The sequence below is a fragment of the Mus musculus genome, chromosome 16, assembly GCF_000001635.26.
Source record: "Mus musculus strain C57BL/6J chromosome 16, GRCm38.p6 C57BL/6J".
Taxonomy (NCBI): Eukaryota; Metazoa; Chordata; class Mammalia; order Rodentia; family Muridae; genus Mus; species Mus musculus.
The window spans coordinates 78,569,770-78,592,174 of record NC_000082.6 but is presented as its reverse complement, the minus strand read 5'-3'; the positions used below and the strand labels follow the sequence as shown (position 1 = coordinate 78,592,174).

Here is a 22,405-nt window from a genome sequence, read left to right as displayed (position 1 = left end):
CTGTGCTTAAGTTCATGTGTTGCCTGGTGAGAAAAACTGACCCACGGAAGCAGGTCAGCAGCATGAGAAGGTGCCGAGCACACACAAGGCCCCAAGTTCCAGGCCAGTCCAGGAAAGAAGAGAACTGACTGCAGAGGCTTCAATCGCAAACTACTTTATACATTTTTCTAAATTTTTGAAATAAAAAATATGAAAATTTTAAAATAAGGATCTTCATAGGAATAACGTCCCCTAAATTATATCCTTTGTGGGCTTGTGGTCATATTTTCCTAGAGAACCAGTGTACCACAAGAGTTATCTTATTATGGAAATACACAGTCTTTCTGATTTCTATTGTCCTTCTAAAACTGGGAATAGCAATATCTATTTTGCAGGTTTTGTTGATACAACCTGAATATTTTCTTGCCCTAAACTGATATGACAAACTCAATCCCCAGTTCAGCTAAGACTGGTGAGGTCATGAGTGTGAAACTCCTAAGTGAATTGGTGTCCTTCAAGGGACTAAGACATTGAGTTTTCCCCTTCTACCAAGTGAGAACACAGAGAGAAAGCACCACTCTGTGAACCAGAGAATGAACCATCATCAGATGCTTAATCTGCCAGAGACCTGATCTTATATCTCTTGCCCTTGAAAGCCTTAAGAGGTAAGGTTCTGTTGTAGAAGCCACCCAGATTTGCTACATTGCTATAGGAGCCTGGTCAAAAATATATATATATAATGTAAACAGCAGAGGTTTTGTCGTGTGTGAGGTCCACCGCTGATTCTGTTTCCATCCTGTGGCAAATAATTTCCATACATACTGCCAAAAATTCAAACGCCTGCCTCATTGCTCAGTTTTTCCGACTTCCATTCACTTGAAAGATGTATTTTCTTTTGTTCTTTGAAGGAAGAGTTCTGAAGTCTATTCTGTGTCTGTCCCCTGAGAAGACTGGTTGAAATTACACACCAGTCATGCACAGAAATAACTGGCTCAATAATGCATCCGTAATTGGCTTCTGAGAACCGTCTCTCACATAAGTGACCTTCATTCAGATGTTTATCCATGAGGGAAAAACGATCAAAGATGTTACGTAAAGTGTTTTTCACAATGCCCAATACAAAAATTCATGAGAGGTCTCTTTGGGTGATGTTGTCCACTTTCCTGTCAAATCTGAGTCCACTTCTTAACAGTAACCCATACCGGGCAAAATGATGTTCTACATAGAATAGCCACATGTGGCTACTGAAGGCTTGAAACATTATTCTAAGCTGAGAATGGATGGCAGTATAAGCTGAAAATATTTAAAGAACATAGAATAAAAACTCAAGGAGACTCGGAAATAATTATTGTGCTGATTAATTGAGTTAATGCATTTTATATACTAAATTAATGCCTTTGTGTCTTTAATTTTTGTGGGACTGGAACGAGAAGACCATACACTATTTATACTAGTAAAATAAAACATATTAATACTAGTCCTCTACCAACTTCTTACTTTTTACAATGTGGCTCTACCCCAACATATTAATTGACTTTAATTGTATTATTGTGGTAGACTACAGCACACTGTACTTACCTACACTGTACTTTTTTACTACAGTAAGGTCTCAGCTTCTGAACAAAAGGGAAAGAGAGAGAGAGGGAGAACACGGCATGCACAGAAAGAGCCTGAGACCTCATAGTCAGTATCGTTTCCTACTGTACAGGAATTTTAATCCAGCAACATGGTTGCTCTGGCAAGGGGTCGCATACAAAGACCTTCAAGGTTTTTATCAGCATCTCTAGATTTCTATAGTATAATTCTTTCTGCTTACTAAAACAGGGATCTCCAACTGTTGCAAGGGTATTCTGACACTAAAAATTCCAGGAAACCAGAAGAAGAAAAGAGAAAAGAAGAAGAAGAAGAAGAAGAAGAAGAAGAAGAAGAAGAAGAAGAAGAAGAAGAAGAAGAAGAAGAAGAAGAAGAAGAAGAAAGACAAAGGAGGGGGAGGAGGAGGAAGAAGAAAGAGAAAGAAAAGAAAAAGAGAGAGAGAGGGAGAGAGAGAGAGAGAGAGAAAGCTCTTAAGACATTAAGTCTCTGGAGGCAGAGGCAAGCTCTGTGAACTCTGTTAGCTTGAGGCCAGCTGGTCTATAGCGTGAGTTGCAGACCAGCCAGCGCATCAGTGAGACCCTGTCTGAAAGTAACAACTAAAGCTATCCTGGTACCATAACGTTACATGTCTTCATCTTTAGTGATGTAGAAAACTGCCTATGGAATATAGCCCTACCCTCAGTACAACAGCTCCTTTTAGTCTTGTTTGGTGAACAGTTCTGACTCTCCCATTTGCCATTCTTGGCCAAATAAGACACACAAACATGGAACTCAGCAAACTAAATAGCATTTTCACTGTCATCTTAGTTCCTCATTGGTCAGACTTCTTAACACCAGTGTTCATTCAACCAGAGGTGTTTAATATTGTTCATTCATTACTTGAGGCTAAGGAAAAGCACGTGGAACAGTAAGGGATAAAGGTGACTCCAGCTTAGGCAGACAGATGTCAACTCTGATGATGATTAAGGGATGACAGATGTCACAACTGGATCTACCTCATAACCGAGAGTGTCTTGAGTAAGATAGGGAAAATTCATGTAGGAGCAGCAAGAAGAGTAAATGCAAAGATGAGGGCCCCTGACCCATCCCCTAGCTGAGTAGCTCGGGGAGGACAGCAGTGGAAAGGAGTGGTAAGTCTGCAACACTTGGTATCCAATCAGAGCAGAATTTGTAGTGTCTGCTGGGTCTGTAGAAACACCTTTGGCCAATGAACTTTAAGAAATAAATTCTCCCTATATCTAAGCAAGCATTAGAATGTACTTGAAAAAGGCAGCTGGAGATGAAACAAGCTTGAATTGTTAACCCAAATTTAACCATGGTGAGTCAGTCAACAAGAATTGCAGGGACTTCAGAATGTAGCTTTTGGAAGACTGGCAAATAGCATAGCAGCCCAAGAACAGACATCTCCTTCCTTGCCCACTCTGAAGATCTACCTGGTCCAAACTACACCAAGCAATAATATTATCCCAGAAGAAAGACAGAATCAAGGACTGACAGATTTTAAACCTCAAGTGCTAACAAGGCGTATTGTTTTGTAAATGCTTGGCCTGGGGAATGACACTATTAAGAGGTGTGGCCTTGTTAGAGTAGGTGTGTCATTATGGGTGTTGGCTTAAATACCCTCACCCTAGCTGCCTGGAAGTGAGTCGTCTACTAGCAGCTTTCAGATGAAGATGTAGAACTCTCAGCTCTGCCTGCACCATGTCTGCCTAGATGCTGCTATACTCCCACCTTGAAGATAATGGACTGAGCCTCTGAAAGCCCAATCAAATATTGTCCTTTATAAGACTTGCCTTGGTCATGGTGTCAGTTCACAGCAGTAGAACCCTAAGACACAAGGCATGGGAAAAAGGAACATTAACCTAGAAATAACTACAGACAGCTTTATACCATCACAGGAAGTTGAGCATAGAATAGGCAGCAAGCAATTAAAAATATTATCTTGAGAGGCCTGCCCACCACCTCACCACAACTGTCCCACACCCAGCTGGAGTTAGTGTGATGTACAAGTCTATGGTGGATTAATGGGAGAAATAAAGAAACAGAAGAGTTTCAGCACTATGGTGAGATGTGGACCCAGATGGAGAGGAATAACCTGATAGGAGTAGTCTGCACTGCCACCCAAGGCCATGATGAAAATCCCCGTCCACGCTGTCTCTGAGGGCCATGTCTGGATATAGGCATTGTGTTTGTGTGCATTGTGTAAACATTATCCTTGTTTTATTCAAATGCTTATTTCTCTGCCCTCACAGATGATTTCGATCTGGACACATCATGGAAATGCTTATGACAAGAATCTCCTGTCCTAAGTTTGTGTAAACAATTCTTACCATTTATTCTTTGCCTTGTCAATAAATGTTGATCACCCAATGTCTGAGTTGAGGAGAGAATGGGGCTGGACTTCTGCCAGCCAGGGGAAGGAAGGAGAGAGAGAGAAGGAGGAGGATCATATCTGTGACAAGAAAAAGGAGGAAAGAGTTCTTAAAAGTCCAGCAGAGGGCTGGTGAGATGGCTCAGCGGGTAAGAGCACTGACTGCTCTTCTGTAGGTCCTGAGTTCAAATCCCAGCAACCACATGAAGGCTCACATCCATCTGTACAACTACAGTATACTCATATACATAAAATAAAAATAACAATAAATCTAAAAAAAAAGTCCAGCAGAAACATGGAAAGCCATAAATGGGTGTATCATTGAGATTCTGGGTGGGAGGAAGTCAGATTAGTTTAGGGGATTAAGATAGACTTTGCAGGTAATAGGGTGAAGCTTGAGAATAAATCTTGGTTTCTCTGTTTCGTTATTGGGAACTAGCTAGGAAAAAAACCAGCTACCCTATTAATTTACTACTTATATTTATATTAAAAATAGCTTTTACAACTGGGTCTGTGTCCATATAGCCGCAAGGGTCTGTGTCAATGTCTGTGGCTCATGTTACCACCAAAGGCGATGTGGAAGTCCCTGAACTGGGCTACTGCCTGGGACCATGTTGATGTCCAAGAGCAGTGATGAGCTGCTCACCCCACCCACCCACCCACCCGCAACCAGCGGTAGCACTTGGGAGAGTGGGCTCTGAATCATACTTGGGTAGCTGAGCAGAGCTGGCCCTGGTGGCAGAAGCAAAGGTGACTTGACATCCTGATCCCCATCCCCTACCTCCCCTGCAACCCCCAATTGTGAATGCTAAAGAGCTGGACCCACACCTTAACCACCATAAGATGACATGGGTAAGGAAGAGATCCCCCACCCCCCCACCCCATCCTTCAATCCCACAAAGAGTTGTCTTTCGAACTCCACACATGGCACAGCCTGTACATGCCGGCACTAAAACACACACACATGCCCACAAGACAATTAATTTTTTAAAAGCGGGTGACAGTTGAGGAACAAATAGCTAAGGCTGTCCTCTGGCCTAGAGAGAGAGAGAGAGAGAGAGAGAGAGAGAGAGAGCATGTATGCAGAAGGGGGCTCCTTAAATAGAGGAAGGGAATTAGGTGGGTGTGAGACAGGGGGTCCTCTCTTTCTGCTTCCTGACTCCATGTGCAAACCACAGGCCTCTGCCACCATGCTCCCTCACCTGCCTTTGGACCTCAAAACTAAAATACATCTTTCCTCTTTTAAAGAATGATGTTAAACTGAGGAAATTCTGTAAGCCTAGAAAGATCCAGCCGCATCCCCACCCTTTCAGATCCAAGCGCAGTCTGGACTTTGCAGGGAAAGCTGTTCCGCTCTGGATAATGCTTTAACTCAATGCGAATCATTAAAGTCAGGCTGAACTCTGTGTTTGCTCTCTGCCAGTGTCCAAGGGCTACGGATTAATTTTCTCTCTACCTGTGGTTGTAAACAGAAAGTATGGTGTAAGAGGACTTTGTTGATAAGATAAAGAGATGTCCTCGTTAGCTATAGAATTAAATGTCACCCGCTTTATTTTTATCAAGCACCAGAGCTCTGCTAAGCCTCAGATCTAAGTCTTAAAGGTATAGAAGAAGCTGGGAAGCAGTGGGTAAAACATGGACGAACTTTTTGCTTTTATGAACACACTCAGCCTTACGGTTTTTAGCGTTGCTTCCTAGAAACCTTAGAAGAGTAGGATGGGAGGGGTGCCACTGACTATATTTTTTATGATAAAAAAACAAAGTGACAAATTGCATCAGGCAGGAGGAAAATTATGAACTATAAGAACATGATGGAAAGGCACGGTCTAGGGATTTCTGAGTATGGTTCGCAGAGATAGGCTCAGTACAGAGACTCTGAAAACGATGCCTCAAACATTATTGTAAGATACAAATGCTGCCATCAGAGACTGGAGCCTTTAAGCACAATGGACCACTTGGGTAAATCTTATCTCAGTTCCTACGAACTGGACACCTGGCAACCAAAAGTTGACCTCGTGGTTGGTGGAATGGAACAACAGCTGCAGAAAGATATAACTGGAAAGGCGTGCCCAGTATAATCCTCTAACAAGCTGAATTTCCTGCTCTTCAGCATCCATGTGCATGTATGTGTGTGTGTGTGTGTGTGTGTATGCATATGTGCACCTTTTAAAAATATCTATTTTATCTGTGTGTGTGAGTGTTCTGGGCATGAAACTTGGGTCCTCATATTTGACAGCAAGTAATTTACCCACCAAGCCATCTCCCCATCCCCCTACATCCATCAACAGATCACCATGGAAGTCTAGTGAACCTGAACTTCTAGGAACTCTCCCAGTAGGCACGGCCATGGCTCAGTACACAACAGAGAACACTTGTCAGAATGGTAGCAAATGAATACGCCTTTCATGACTGATGGCACGGTCACTGCTCTCGGTGTCCTGTTCATCTCTGTCACCACAGAGCTGTCACTGGAAGTCATTCTTCCATTTCACAAATATGAACTATAGACGACACATGACCCGGAGTCACAGTGGGACTGCTGTGTGCACAAGGAAATGCTTGGGACCACTTTAGAAAGGTCCTGAAGAATCCAAAAGATCATTTGGTCCAGGCAGAGCAGATGGCTTTATTAATAGTCCCTCTATTTTTAAACTAATCTATTTTTGTTTTCCTTGTAAATGCTTACTAAGATTATGTTTGCACATGTTTAAATGAAAATTCTGTTGTCTCTTTTATAGCTACTTAACTATATCTAGTGATAGAACACTACCAACCCAAAGCAATTGTTACATGCTGTGAGAGAATTTAGTGATGACAGAGTAGATTTCGTCACTCTCAAACAACGATGAAGAGACTGGGCATAAACATTGACATAAGCGTGCTTGAGGTGAACTTCAAAATTCCAAAGCAACTAAGAGTGGACCCAAAACTGTCCCCGGATGGGGGTGCATGTGTCAGCCTATCTGCTAATCTCTTAGAAATCCATGTACTATTCAGTATTCCTGTAAGAAAGACATGGGTTTCAAGATCCCCTTTCAGCTTTAGAATAATCAGAAAAATCCATGTGCCGGCTTTGAGTTATGGACTAAAAAAACAGCAACTAAATGTTCTTTATGCTCTCTCCCCAGTCTCCTACTCGTTACTATTTGCAATGCACACAAAATCTTAGAGGTGGCAGAGAGAAAACTAGAGGCACCATTCATGGCTCAAGACTTCATGGGCCAGGCCTCCCACATCCAGACAATGTAGGAAAAAAAATAAAATAAAATCCTATCTTTCTGAGTCACTGTTATTGGTCATTTCATACTAATTTTGGTGAAGCCTAATCCCAAGGGTACAAGAACAGATTTTTTTTTTAAGAACAGATTTTTAAGGCATTAAATAAGTGCTAAATACAAATGAGAAACATAATTATTAGCCACAATATGTTTACAATTGAGTGATGTAAAAAGCACGGATATAGGTTATGAATTTTTTTAACCACTTAGCTTTTTGTTGTGTTTTGATTTTTGTTTGGTAGTGGTGGTGTTGTATGGGGTTTGTGACAGTTTGCCTGGTAGGTGTATTTGTTAATGTGGGTTCATGCACAGGTTGTACATATTTGTGTGTGCATATTATGGAGGACAGAGGTTGACATAGGTTATCTTTCCTTGATTGGTCTCCATCTTCCTCCCTTCCTTCCTTCCTTCCTTCCTTCCTTCCTTCCTTCCTTCCTCCCTCCCTCCCTCCCTCCCTCCCTCCCTCCCTCCCTCCCTCCCTCCTTCTTTCTTTCTTTCTTTCTTTCTTTCTTTCTTTCTTTCTTTCTTTCTTTCTTTCTTTCTTTTTAGCTAGGGTCTCTCTAACCAGTGAACCAGTTCATTGACTTACCTAGCCAATGAGCTTCAGAGGTCTGCCTATATCTGCCCATCTCAGCCCTGCAATAACAAGTGTGAGCCTCCACACCCAGCCTTTGACATCAAGTCTGGAGATCTGAACTCAGCTCCTCGTACCTGTCCAGCTGTTGCAATCAGTGTGGCTCCAGCGTGTTGCACGATGAAGCACAAGGCAGTGCTTCTTTAGCCAACACCTGTTATGCGTCTGTCATTCAGCTGGCCCCACCCTAGCTTTACACTATGGATGGACACTTGACTGTTATAAATCTCTCAGCTCCTTTGCACCAGCAGATAACACTGAGGAAGTATTTCTCAAGATGTTGACAGCACACATGAACTTAAGCTAATCCATTGAATCACATTTATAGTGTGTCTGTGACTATCTCACAGGGATAAAACACTACATTCAAACCATTATATGAACATAGGGTTACAGGAACTAGAAAGCGGATGAAGACACAGATATAAAGTGTGATTTACTTTTGCAGACTGTGTGAGTTCCACAGTTTTTAGAGGCATGGTACCAGGGGCTACAGGTATCAATCTTCCTCTTGAAGAAAAAGAGATAGTTTATAAGGACAAGCAAGGAGGTTGTGTTCCTCAGAGTTCCTATTGCTGTGCTAAAATACCATGACCAAAAGAAAGATGGTTAAGAAAGGATTTGTTTGGCTTATACTTTCACATCACTGTTTTTCATCAGCAGAAGTCAGGGCAGAAACTCAAACGGGACAAGAACCTGGAGGCAAAAGCTGCTGCAGAGGCCATGGGGGGATGCTGCTTACTGGCTTGCTCCTCATGTCTTGCCCAGCCGACTTTTTGATAGATCACAAGACCACCAGCCCAGGGATGGTGCCACCCATCAATCACTAATTTAGAAGATGTGCCACAGGCTTGCTAACAGCCAGACCTTATGGCAGCACTTTCTCAGTCAAGGTCCCTGTCTCTCAGAAGACTCTAGCTTCCGTCAGGTTGACATAAAACTAGCCGGCACAGATGTCCATTTATGGAAGGACATGTTGAGTGTATTAAGTTCTTTACTTTAAAAGTGGGACTCTATTACTGAAGGTGAGCAGGCTATGAAATCAGGAACATGAAAGGAATATGTTAGTAGAATGAATCTGTGTGTGTTGATCTTTACTGAAGGATAGGGATGATTTTCTAACACACAAATGGAAGACATTTTCAAGAAATATATACATACCTCTTTTTCTTGCTTTGTTTTTGTTTTGGTTTTGTTTGTTTGTTTGTTGTTGTTGTTGTTGTGGAGTCCAGGAAAAAAAAAAAGGAAGACCTATTTTTCTCAAACCTGTTACCAGTGACGATTATATATAAACAAAACTCTGCTATGGCCTCATAGGAAATGGCTTGCTTCCTGGCTGAAGTGAAATGTGTGGCTTACTCTCAGGCCTTTCCCACACCTTCCGTTTCTATTCTTTTTCCTGGAGGAAAATATGGTGCCTAGCTGGAGATAAAGCAGAGGAGGCAGTCTTGACGATGACAGCTGTGAGTGCTTGGCTCTGCTGAGCTTGCTCAGAGGCACACAGAAGCCCTTACACGATTCAGGTACTGTTAATTTGGGGTTTTAATCCATGTACATCAAACGATTTGGGACTATTCGAAACCCCAGTTCACAGTAATGTCTACGTTAGATCAAGCCTAATTGTAAAGATAGCCTTTGTTTACAATACACTTCAGTGAGTCACTAATTTGAGGGGCTTATTAGGTTTATTATGTCACACACACACACACACACACACACACACACACACGAAAGCGCATGTGCCACAGTGTATTGCAGAGGTCAAAGGATAACTTTGGTCCTTGATATCCACCCTGACTCTTGTTCACTCTCACCGCATATAGCAGAATAGCTGATTCATGAGCTTCCAGGAATTCTCCTGTGTCTGCCTCCCATCTCACCATAGAATGATTCCAGGCATGCATTCCCAAGCCTGGCTTTTATGTGGGTTCCAAGAATTCAAACACATTTGAGCCGCAAGGTCTTTCTTTACCCATGGAGCTATCTTCCCAGCCCGGAGCTAGTTTTGAAAGGACTCCATGTACAGATAACTATTCAAGTCCCTCTGAGCCTGCCTCTTGAATTATGGAGAACTGAAGACCAACCCTTTTGAAAGGACTGGCTTTTCTTCTCCCTATATTGTCAGGGAAGGAGGTGAGGCAGTGTGGTTACGCAAGGATTTTTGCAGCATTGTTCCGGAACCTCCCTCAAAATGGAAGGAGATTACCACCAACCCGGGGATTCCCAATCAATGTTTATGACTTAAAACAGAAGATGACTATTAAATAAATAAATGAGATTGTTTAATGAAAAACAATAAGCTGAAAATCAGCTTGTATCTGTCTAAGTGCTAAATGGATCAATGTATTCCTGTTAGGAGAAAGGCAAAAAGCCATCATGAGTTTCTTGAGGGGAGGTGCCATCTGCATTTGTCTCCGAAAACTCTTTGAAGAATACACTGAGAAACTAGAGGAAAGATCTGCAGACATAATAACCAAGGATTCCAGCCAGGATGAAATAAGGGTTACTAGAATAGCTTGTAAAAGAAAGCTGGCCACAGTATACATAATACCTATTTTTAAAGGCTGGAACACAGATCATACAGCATGGGGTTTTTAAAGGAAGGCAAATGGGATGAGGCACACAAAGCCCCTGGTTCTATCTATGCCTAGATGTATTTTCAGACCGCACGAGGAAAGGCCATACTGCAGTAAGGAGAAAAAGTTTGAGGAAGATGAAGGAGAGGAGGAGGAGGAGGAGGAGGAGGAGGAGGAGGAGATAGTGGTGGTGGTGGCTGGAATTTGACATACATAGTGTTAGAAAGGAAGACCCATACATAAACAGTATTTCAATTTTTTGGTTTGTTTGTTTAAGTCTTTGACTGAAGGTGAAACTGAGCATGTGTAGGGTGAGACCCCAAGAGGCTTGGGGAAAATTATCCAATAGAGAAAGGCTAACTACTACAGACTATAAGGCAAACATCTACTAGAACTCACAGGAACCTGAGTTGGTTGAGTTTTACTCAATTAGGGTACAGAGTCTTTCCCGAGCATCATGACATAGAATAGAGACCTTAGAAAGTCCTCGTCTAAGGACAGGATAAAGGAACAGCTATATGCACTTACAAACTGAGTTTAAAAACATGTTTGGAGACAATCAAGCAGAATGCCGCCAAAATAACTTCTAAACAAACTCCAAACTTTTCTAAAACTTTATATATACTCACTGTATCAGTTTCATAAAACTGGCATAACAAATTAAGGCATGTTTAATGGCCTAAGGCCATATCCATTTATTATCTCATGGTTGGCTAGGCATGGTTTCAATAACCATTTCTCCCACTGGCTCATAGATTTGAATGCTTGGCTACAGGGGAGCGGCACTATTTGAAAGGATTAGGAGGCGTGGCTTTGTTGGAGGAAGTATGTCACTGGGGGTTGGCTTTGAGGTTCTCAAAAGCTAGAAATCTCAGCTACTGCTGCGTTGCCTGGAGGCTGCCATTATCCCCCCCGCCATTTTGATAATAAACTAAACGTTGGAAACTGCAAGCCAGCCCCAATTAAATCCTTTCTTTTATCAGAGTTGCTGTGGTCGTGGTGTCTCCTCTCAGCAGCAGAACATTAATGGAGACAATGGGTAAAAAAAATATCCGGTAAAATGTATTTCAGTTGAATGCTCTGTTTTGGGTCCACTGAGGCTAAAATTAGGATGTCCGTAGGATGCTGAAACGAAGCCCAAGTTTTTCAGGTTGTTGGCTAAACATAGTTCCTCACAGACTAGGCCTGAGATCTCTACGCTTGCTGTTTCCTGGGGTTGGTGAGTTATATCTCTAGGATTCTCCCAGTTGGTTTGGCATAATCTTCTGAAGCGTTTCTGACATTAAAGATTCTGCTTCTAATGGTTTCTATGATTAGAGTCACATATTACTGTGCCTTACTGTACCGAAGGCTCCAAATACAGTGTTTTCCCATTAGTATCTCTCAAATAAACTGAAAGGTCGACTGAATTCTCTCAACATTTCCTTAAGAATGGCTAGATCTTCTGCTTCTCTTTGTGTGGAGATGTCTTTATTTTCAGAGCTACACTGGGTAAACAGAAATTTAGGAGTCCAGCTCTGTTTCCACCTGTGAAAGTCTTTATTCCAGGTTTTTCGGGTTTGTATGATTTCTAATAAGAAAACTGTAGCAGTTTCTCAACTCCTCTTTAAATGCATCTCTCTTCTCGGTCTACTTGATGGTTTTTCTCTTTTCCTTGTTGTTTTTCTTTTCATTATGTGTTCGTTGGGACTCTTTTGTCTAGCTTCAGGTTTGTTGAGCTTCTGAGATATGGCTGATACTTTTCATCAACTCTAGCTTGTCCCCCTCCCCCCACTGCCCTTCTCCTCCCTGCCGCCCCCAGTACTGCAGTCATACATGTGTGTTAGGTTGGGTGCTGTTATATCTGAGATCACTAGCACTCTGGGTTTTGTTCCTCTGTGTCTTCTCTCTGCATTCCTTTTCTTTCTGAACCCAGGTCTTTTCTTCTACAGGATCTGATTGGCTTTGAAAGCTGCCCAGTGACTCTTTCCTTTCAGAGATATTCTTTGCAACAACAGGAGCCCGCCCCCGCTGCTCCCCCTTTCATTTTCAAATAAAACTAGTTGTATTTGTGATTTCTGTACCACAGTAACACAAGCACCAGACTGAAACAACTTAGGTTTATTTGGTCTCAGGACTTCAGAAGGATTTCAGCTCATCCCACATCCCACGGCAGGGAAGGCATGGGAGGTGGTGCAGCTCTTGGAAGCTGATGTGAACTAAATGGCAGTGGATGTGTACATATGGGGAGAGTAGGAAACAGAGTCTTCAGTGCTGGGCCAGCACTAAAGACCAGGCTAATAATATTCAGACTTCCTCCCAGTGATCCACTTCTACTAGCTGGGTTCTGCCTCCAGAAATTTTCGTGGTCCCTAAAACAGTACCAACCGCTAGGATACACAAGCCTTCAGATCATGAACCTATGGGGACTGCGTCTTAGATTTAAGCCATAGCGGGTATCAATTCACTAAGAGTATATCAACGATTCTCAGTGTCTAAAGTTGCATAAGCACTGAGGGAACACATTTGGCAATTTCCTTTTTAAACTGAATGGGAATTTGAGTTAGTGGTGTGGTACTTGTGCAACTCACATGGATTTGATCCTCACATTCACACGTACCCTGACACAAAATAAGCAAATGTTCACCATATCATCTAGCAATTCTGCCCTAGTTATTTACCCAAGAGAATAGAGAGACAGATAACATAGAGCCACCGATCTTGAAAGCTTATCGGTTATGAGAACTGATGAATTATGATGTAACTCATCAGTGCCTCAAAAAAGCAGCCAATGTCCATGTTGATGGAGTGAAAGTACAAGAGTCAGTAACACTGACTTCATGCGGCCTCGCTACAAGTGCAGGATTTCCGGTCCTACCCCAAATTCCCTAAATATGTACCTACATCCGAAAACAGCACTCAGATCTGTGGACCTGCAATGGCTTCAAGGTGTGGGTAAAGAGCTTTCTATGTAAGTATGAGGACCAGAGTTCAGTTGCCCAGATCCAAGTGTAATGGCTACTCTTGGTTGTCAACTTGACTATACCTGGAATGAACTACAATCTAGAATTGGACAGCTTACCTGTGATCCAGATCTTGAGGCTGGAAGACACAAGCTTCTGACTTGGATCTTGGCATGGTGATCTTAAGGCATAGCGGCCATGAAAAATTTAGGCCCAGCCAAGGTAGTACTGGCCTTTAATCCCAGGAGATTAAGGCAAAGAGATCTCTTAGTTCAAAGTCATCCTGGGACAAAACAAGTCCCAGACTCAGTTGTGCCAGCACACACCTTTAATCTGGGCCACACCTTCTGCTGGAGACCTACATAAGGACTTTGGAAGAAGGAAGAATCATTCTTCTTTGCCTGCTTGCACTTACTTGCCAGCACATCTGTTGAAACCTACTTCTACAGAAGGCAAGCTGAAACAACTAGCCTTGTGGGACCGAACAAATACTAGATTCCTGGACTTCCCATTCACAGCTGACCATTGTTGGGTTAGTTGGACTACAGACTGTAAGTCATCACAATATATACATTCCATAAGTTCTGTCACTCTAGAGAACCCTGACTAACACACCAGGAGAAAACAAACAAACTTAACACATTTACTGCAACATGGGAGCTGGAGACAGGGAGATCATGAGAAGCCCACTGGCCCACTAGCCTACACTACACACCTATGAACAGCAATGAGGCCCTTTCTCAAACAAGATTTAAAAAAAAAAAATGAGGACAGACATCTGAAGTTGTCCTCTGAGCTCCACACACATGCCAGGATATGATCATGCACACATCATACACACCACATATACAAACATACACATACAAATATAAACTTTGTAAAAATCACTTTAATTAAATAAATGAGTAGAATCCAAAATGCAAGATATTTAACACACCCCAAATTTTAATATGCATAGGGGGCAGGGACCTATAAAATATTCATTATTATTATTAATGGGGGGGCGTGTCCTGGTGACTGTGGGACACTCTTGGAGGACAGCTTTGTGGAGTTAGTACTTCCGTTCCACTGGGAATGGAGCTCAGGTTGCCAGGTTTGCCATAGCAAACACTCCCCCTCCCCCATCCCACCTCATGCCACCCCCGCTGAGGCACCTCAGGTCCATGGATCTGGGGGTCTTTTTCAGAGCAAGGTATTGATTTCTGGATTCTGCATTTGTAAAAACGCCACATGGGGTCTTTGAGTCATCCACCACACTTCGGTAGCATGGGCACAGATGACTTTTTTGAGTCCTTGATTAGTGGCTTTACCTCCGCAGCCTTGAGTTCAAGCTCCAGTTTTTGTTTCTAAGAAACTGCGATAAAGGGTTAGTCACCACTAAACTGCAAGAGCCGAGTTTCCTGTTTCTCTTCTGTGGACTGTTGAGAAAGACTAGCATAGCAAACGTAACTGAAAGTATTGCGTAGACTTGTGGCCTAGGCAAGGCTTAAGGAGTCAAGCAGATGATGAAAGTACATTTACATACTAAAAAAAAAAAAAGTTTAGGAAAGGGGTAGACTTAAAAACAAGAGGCGGAGCCTCGGGAATGTTTTCCGTGGATGTGCATGGGAGGTACCACATCGTGATACATAATTCGAAGAAAAGATGCTCTGCTTCTAGAATTATACCTAAATCGGGATATCTGAATTATCAACTTTTATCTCATTCAGAAAGTCAACCAACATGAAACAGGAGTTCAAGGATAATACTTGGTTCAGGCTCCTGGTTTTGAAGCAATACACTCCCCACGCGTGTGTGCCTTTCTCCTCCTCCACCCCTCAGGCTTAGCCGTGGGCCCATTCCTGCAATCCGCAAGTGGCTGGAGTTTTCAGGGGCTGCAGGGAGGCGGGCCGGACGGGTCCATGTGCGCCACGCGGAGGGGAGCGAGATGCTCTCCGCGGAGGCGCAAGAGGATGCGCACGGGGGCGCGGGGCGGCGCGGGGCGGGCGGAGGGCGGCTACACTCCCTGCGCTAGGGTGGCCACGTGGGGCCCTGGGGCTGTGGGCTGGCCCGGCCGCTCTCCCCGTGGGCGGCTCGGGGTGGCGCAGGCGGCCCGGGCGGGGCGGAGCGCGCTGCTGTCTGCGCTGCGGCGCCGGCGGAAACAATAGTGCGGATCGGATCGTGGCGCGCGGACGGTGGCCCGCGGAGCCGGACGGTAGAGGTCCTTCTCTGAGCCGCTCTGGTGCTCAGGACCAGTGCCGGGACGGACGGACAGACGAGACGGATCCCACGCCGTGCCGGACGCCCACGATCCTCGAGTGGCGTCCCCGGGACCCTCCGGTCCGTGGCTGAAGAGTCTCCGACGTGAGCCGATCCTTCCCGGGTGTCCCAGTCCCCACGTGCGTCTTGCCGCGGCGGAGCCGGGGAGCCGGGTAACCGAGTTAGCGGGACGCCTCCAGACGCTCACCCAGAAGTTGGCAAAGCCGCGTCCCAGCGGCTCCTTCTGGCCACAGCGACCGACCCGAAGTTGGTTGACAGGCCGGGTGTCTGCCGGCGCGACCCGGGAGGCGGGTGTCTCCTGTGGGCAGCCCTTTTGCTTTTTCGCAGTAAAACTGTGATACTGTAACTCCAGGTATGGCGATGCTTGCCTGACAGGGCTGTTGCAAACGCCTCCTTTTTCGGTTTTTGGGGGGGTTTTTGGTCGGTTACTGCAGGCCATAAGCAAGTTTTTGCCGTTGTGTAACTTGCTCCTTTCTCTTTCCTCATAGGGGCACTATGAACGAAGAGGAGCAGTTTGTAAGCATTGACTTGAATGATGACAACATTTGCAGTGTTTGTAAACTGGGAACAGACAAAGACACGCTCTCCTTCTGCCACATTTGCTTCGAGCTAAATCTCGAGGGTAAGGATTCTGCGGTTTTAACTGCGTGCCGCGTACTACTTTGTGCAACTTAGGCTGAGATGTTTGGAGGTAACACTGCAACTGCTTGAAAGCCTAGAGATTGTCCTAAGTGAAGATCTGCTAAGGGTTTCTGGAAATGAAGCCAGAGTTAACAATAGTTATGAGTCGAGGGAAATGTTTGTCTTTATAACAGAATGTTAAGCTCCTTTTAACTAATATGAAATGAAGTGCAGGTATTGTCTGATAAACATTTAAGAATCAACATGACCGTACACGTGGGCAGATATAATTTTACTCCTTTCTGCCAAACTTAGTCTCTATTTTTCCCATCATGTGGTGAATTTTAACTAACTTTTATTTTTTTAAGTTGTTTATATCAGATTTTAAATAACTTCCTTTAATATTAATAATCTTTTTAAAAAAGGACTTTTCAATTCTTTCGATGCCAGTACCATTGTGAGAATGTGTAAAAGAAATGCTTGAGAAATTAAACCTTTTGCTGAAGGTTGTGTTGGGTACACAGATAACTGGGTCCTAGATGTTTCCAGGAAACATGGGCTGTGAGCTTTCTATTTGCACTGTCACAGTGAAACCCCAAGTCTTTTGGGGTATCTATGAGTCACACTGAAGAAGAATCTTAAAATTTCCCCCAAAATAAAAATTTGTGTATAACTTGAATTTTGAGGTTCTAATGTGTCTGTCAGTAGAGAAAGATCTTACTAGATACTAAATATTTTGAAATACCTAGATGCTTAAGGGCTTGGTTTCAAAACAACATTTCATTTTGTCTTTAAAGACTTTCATGATTTTTTTTTTGTCTTATTAAGAGGGACAATGTATCCTTATTGCTAAGCACACTCCTGTACTGAGATCATAGACTTTGCCATTCCTGTTAGGACTTGTTACTCAGAAGTGTTGTAGCTTCCAAATGGTGTCTGTCTTGGCGCATCATGGAGTTTCTGTGGGCTAAGTAGTATGCTTGTTACTCTGGCTTTAGTAAATTGTAGTGATTACACCTAGTTTTAAAAGCGTGACTTAGAAATGACGATTTTTTTTTATGTGTGTGTGGAGTTTATATTTATGTTCTCTGTGCCCCAGTGAGAGGGCACACTTCTGCTCTTTGGAAACAGTTTTTTTTCCTGTGTGTTCTCACACCTCCTGGAAGTTTACATTTTAGAAGGGCAGAGACATCAGACAGGATCAACTTGCAATCTCTGTGTTGTCTGGAAGAAACTGAGGCCTGGTGGGTGGGTGGGCTGCTCCAGGTTGCTGGAGTGGCGTCAGCAAGCTGTTCTTCTGTGCCAGGCAAATGTTTGCTGGGAGCACATCTGTGCCAAGCCTGGCCCTAAGCGTCTTACTGGATTATCTTCATTCAAAATAGCTCTGGGATGCCTGCTATGATTACTTGTTTGAATGTGATGGAATGGAACATGAGAGACCTAAGGAGTGCAGTTTGAAGGCACATCGCTAGTAATTGGTAGTCCCAGGCTTCGAAGCCCGGCCATCTAGTTCTTGTGGCTGTGACCTCAGTCCCACTCATCTACTGTCAATAGGTAGTGAACTGTGGGATAGATGCTGGAAATCCTTCCTCCCGAATCCTAATTGGTTTTTGATTCAGCCAGCTTTCCCTAATTGGTGCTTCCTGATACGTAAATCATCATGCCATATAACACTTTACTGCAGAGACCTCAGTTTTCATAATTGCTTTCCTGGCCCTTCTGAAGCTGCCTTTTAACTAACTGTGAGCATTGTAGCTCTTGATGTGTAAACATGACCCCGGTGCTATGTTTTTTGAAATAATACTTGTCTATTAGTCTAAAAGACAAAAAAAAAAAAACGGTTCTCAATCCGGATTAGAACTGTTTTATCCTCTGTGTTAAAGGTGAAGTTCAAAAACCGCCTCGGTTTGTCTTGATTGTCAGTTCCTTGTGCTCACAAATGGATTTCCATTGTTACTGCGCTGATGAGCTATTTGTTATGCACATTAGTTTAATATTGTCCTACTGCTGTGGGAAGATCAAGAAAGATTTCCACCAAAGTCAGTTTTTATAGCAGTACCCACCCAAGTCGTGTTTTTAAAAAAAATCAGTGGAGGGCTGGCAAGATGGCAGGATGCAGGGAAAGACACTCGATGCCCAGCTTCAGGAGCTGAGTTTAATTCCTGGATCTCACAGGGTGGAAGGGAAGAGCCAGGTCCCTCAAGTCACCCTCTGACCTCCGTGTGTGAGTTGTGGCACTCACCACACACACCACACACACACCACACACACCACACACACACACAACACACAACACACACCACACACACACATTTCACACGTTTTTAAAACCAGTGGGAAAAGGTGAAGACGGGGTATATTCTTCACCTTTGTCAGTGACTTGAGTTATTGTAGTCTCCTTTCTATAACTGGGATGTAAGAGGGACCTTTGAAGGGGACATTTACAGGTTTAGTATAGTTTTGTCTGGATTGTGGTGATGTTGCTGTTAACTAAGAGACTTTACATTTTCCTCTCAAACATTTTTTTTTTTCTGCAAAGAGCCCACGTGAAATGCAGTGTCTGGAGGACCACCACAGCTGGGCTAGGTTTTAGTTCACACATTTGAAATAAAACGCCATTATATACACTTCAGAGTGTTTACATGAAACAGCACTAGCCTCCTAATAATGAGCCTCTTGTTGAAGAGCCATGTGCTCGTGTGTACTTCTGCAACAAAGACAAAGGATGAAAGGGGATTGGCCTCACACAGGCTGCTCTTACTGGAGGGACTCTGTATTCTAGGCATGGCTCTGAGTTGTCTTTTTGCTGTGGTTTCACACTATTTAGAAGGAGGGTGGGTAGTGACTAACTTTCATGTTCCCAAAGCGTGGTCCTGTTCTTCAAAAACCTAAAAATGTCTTTCAAGGGACATTAGCTGCTCCCAGGGGTAACTTTCGAGCCCATAACTCACCTTCAGGATAATCTATGCACTTGGGAGCTAAGGAGATGGGCGCACAAGCAGAGGGCTAGGCTCGGATCTAGTCATAAGGCACTCCAAGATTTGGCATAGTGTTAGTGATCAAGTACACGGAGAGGCATCTAGTTTGTTGCAGTAGCTTCTCTAACCTACGTAATAACCAAATTGCTTCTAGTCCCTAAACAGAAGCCAGGTCTTAGGGGCCTGCAATGAAAAAACCGTAATGTACAGAAGGCAGTAACAGTCCAGGGAGTGGATCCCCGAAGGCAGGAGCTACTCTGCTTCCCAGATAAGTAACGTAAGCTTTCTTACAGTGATAGATACAACTGTAGATAACTAAACCAGTTTGGTTTCCATCTAAGCTGGCTTTGCTAGCTGACAAGCAAGCATGTGTCTGGCTTCTCTGCGTAGTCTTTCGTCTGTTCTCCCTAATCTCTTGTTCTTTCATGAAAACTGAAGTAAATTAGGTTCCTGAATCTTTCTAGCAGGAAAAAAAAAAATCTGTATTTTCTCCGAGTAAATCATAAATGAGCCCAGTGTCTGCCTTAACTATTCATCCATCCTGGGTTTCTTACCATAACTTTGTTCATCACTGGTTGGTATGACATCCTTGCTTCCACCTGAAAGCCAGAAGTGGTTGTTTAGTGTTGAAAGTCTTCTGTTCTTCCTCCATGCCCTGCTGTAAATGCCAGCGCCTTTCTGCTCAAGCAGACAGATCCACTGCTTGAGGCCAGGAAGCAACAAACTTCATCTGACCACAGCCTCTTCCTCTTGGTCCCATCCCATAGAGGCAACACCACGTATTAAGGTGTATTAGTCAGGGTTCTCTAGAGTCACAGAACTTATGGATAATCTCTAAATAGTAAAGGAATTTATTGATGACTTACAGTCGGCAGCCGAATTCCCAACAATTGTTCAGTCGCAGCTGTGAATGGAAGTCCAAGGATCTAGCAGTTACTCAGTCTCACGCAGCAAGCAGGCAAAGGAGCAAGAGCTAGAGCTAGACTCCCTTCTTCCAATGTCCTTATATTGTCTCCAGCAGAAGGTGTAGCCCAGATTAAAGGTGTGTTCCACCACACCTTTAATCCCAGATGAAAGGAGTAGCCCAGATTAAAGGTGTGTTCCTTAAACTCGGAGATTCAATCTTCTGGAATCCATAGCCACTATGGCTCAAGATCTTCAAACCAAGATCCAGATAAGGATCTCCAAGCCTCCAGATAAGGGTCACTGGTGAGCCTTCCAATTCCGAATTGTAGTTCATTCCAAATATTGTCAAGTTGACAACCAGGAATAGCCACTACAATCCACCCCTTGTCAACTTGACACAAATAATATCTCATGTTCACATGAAACAATAACAAGGTTGTAAATACGCCTAACATGATATAACTATCCCTCGTACAATCGCAAACGCATTAGTAAATTTACAATGGGCATTCATATTACTTTATAATCCTCGTTTCTGCAACTGGTTACGTGGCCTTAATTGGTATTTATAACTACCTTCCTCTACTACCCATTCTGTATTTCCTTCACCTTCAGCCAGCACCTCAGCAGGTCTTGGCTCTTTTCCTGGAGGATTGACCCATACCTTCATTCCTGATGGGTCTGCGTCCTTTGTCATCCTGCTTGGATTAGGCTGTTGTAGTTTCCCATTGACTTTAATCACAGGACATGGTAGTACTAAGAGACGCCCTAAGGGATCTCCTGCACTCCAGACATAATCTTGCTTACCACCATTGTGAAGAGGTAATCCAATTTCCCCATGGTAATCTGGATCTATCACCCCTCCTAACACTGTTATTCCTTTTTTAGCCTGTTGGTTTAAGGGCATTAGAAGCCCAAAATGACCAGGGGGAAGTCTGAGCTTCCAGTTCAATGAAATGTTTGTTGTAGCTCCTGGTAGGAGCACTCCCCTCTCTGGAGCCAAAACTTCTAAGCCAGCAGAACCTAGAGTTATGGGGACAGGAAGCAAAAATTTTCCTAGAGGGTCACTAGGAGTGATAGTAAGTGGAACTATTCCGTTTTCCACCCCTTGATTCCTGGACCCATGAATCCTGGCTATGGGTGAAACTGTACCATATATCGAGCGCTGATTCAAAGCATATACTGCCTTCTGAAGAACTCTGCCCCAGCCTTCCAAGCTGTTACCACCTAATTGGCGCTGTAACTGCGTCTTCAAAAGGCCATTCCATCTTTCTATCAGCCCAGCTGCTTCAGGATGATGGGGAATGTGGTAAGACCAGTGAATTCCATGATCGTGAGCCCACTGTCGTACTTCTCTGGCTGTGAAATGAGTTCCTTGGTCAGAAGCAATACTGTGTGGAATACCATGACGATAGATGAGGCATTCTGTCAGTCCGTGAATGGTGGTTTTAGCAGAGGCATTACGTGCAGGAAAGGCAAATCCATAACCAGAATAAGTATCTACTCCAGTAAGAACAAAACGCTGTCCTTTCCACGAAGGAAGTGGTCCAATGTAGTCAACCTGCCACCAGGTTGCTGGCTGGTCACCTCGAGGAATGGTGCCATATCTGGGGCTCAGTGTTGGTTTCTGCTGTTGGCAGATCTGGCAATCAGCAGCAGCTGTAGCCAGGTCAGCCTTGGTGAGTGGAAGCCCATGTTGCTGAGCCCAAGCATAACCTCCATCTCGACCACCATGGCCACTTTGTTCATGTGCCCATTGAGCAATGACAGGGATGGCTGGGGAGAGAGGCTGATTGTCCACAGAACGGGTCATCTTATCCACTTGATTATTGAACTCCTCCTCAGCTGAAGTCACCTTTTGGTGAGCATTTACATGGGACACAAATATCTTCACATCCTTTGCCCATTTGGAGAGATCTATCCACATACTTCTTCCCCAGATGTCTTTCTCACCAATTTTCCAATTGTGATCTTTCCAAGTCCCTGACCATCCAGCCAATCCATTGGCTACAGCCCATGAGTCAGTGTATAATCGTACATCTGGCCATTTCTTCTTGCAAACAAACTGTAATACCATGTGTACTGCCCGAAGTTCTGCCCACTGTGAAGATTTCCCTTCACCTGTGTCTTTCAAGGTTGTCCCAGAAAGGGGTTGTAATGCTGCAGCTGTCCACTTCTGGGTGGTGCCTGCATAACGTGCAGAGCCATCAGTAAACCAGGCTCTAGTCTTCTCCTCTTCGGTCAGTTGATCATAGGGAACACCCCATG

At 43.8% G+C, this 22,405-nt stretch overlaps 1 protein-coding gene across 4 annotated transcripts in view; it reads left to right on the top strand.

The window, feature by feature from the left end:
• Positions 1-15,486: 15,486 nt before the first annotated feature.
• Positions 15,487-22,405, top strand: part of D16Ertd472e (DNA segment, Chr 16, ERATO Doi 472, expressed) — a 36,353-nt gene continuing 29,434 nt past the window's right edge. Inside the window, exons 1-2 of one of the 4 annotated variants that reach the window (NM_001252440.1) lie at positions 15,487-15,716; positions 16,121-16,254. In NM_001252440.1, the coding sequence (NP_001239369.1) occupies positions 16,128-16,254 (127 nt within the window). In that variant the 5' untranslated portion in view covers positions 15,487-15,716; positions 16,121-16,127. Of the gene's footprint in view, positions 15,985-16,120; positions 16,255-22,405 lie in introns of all 4 variants that reach the window. The other 3 variants (NM_001252439.1, NM_025967.4, NM_001252438.1) reach the window with 3 other exon arrangements.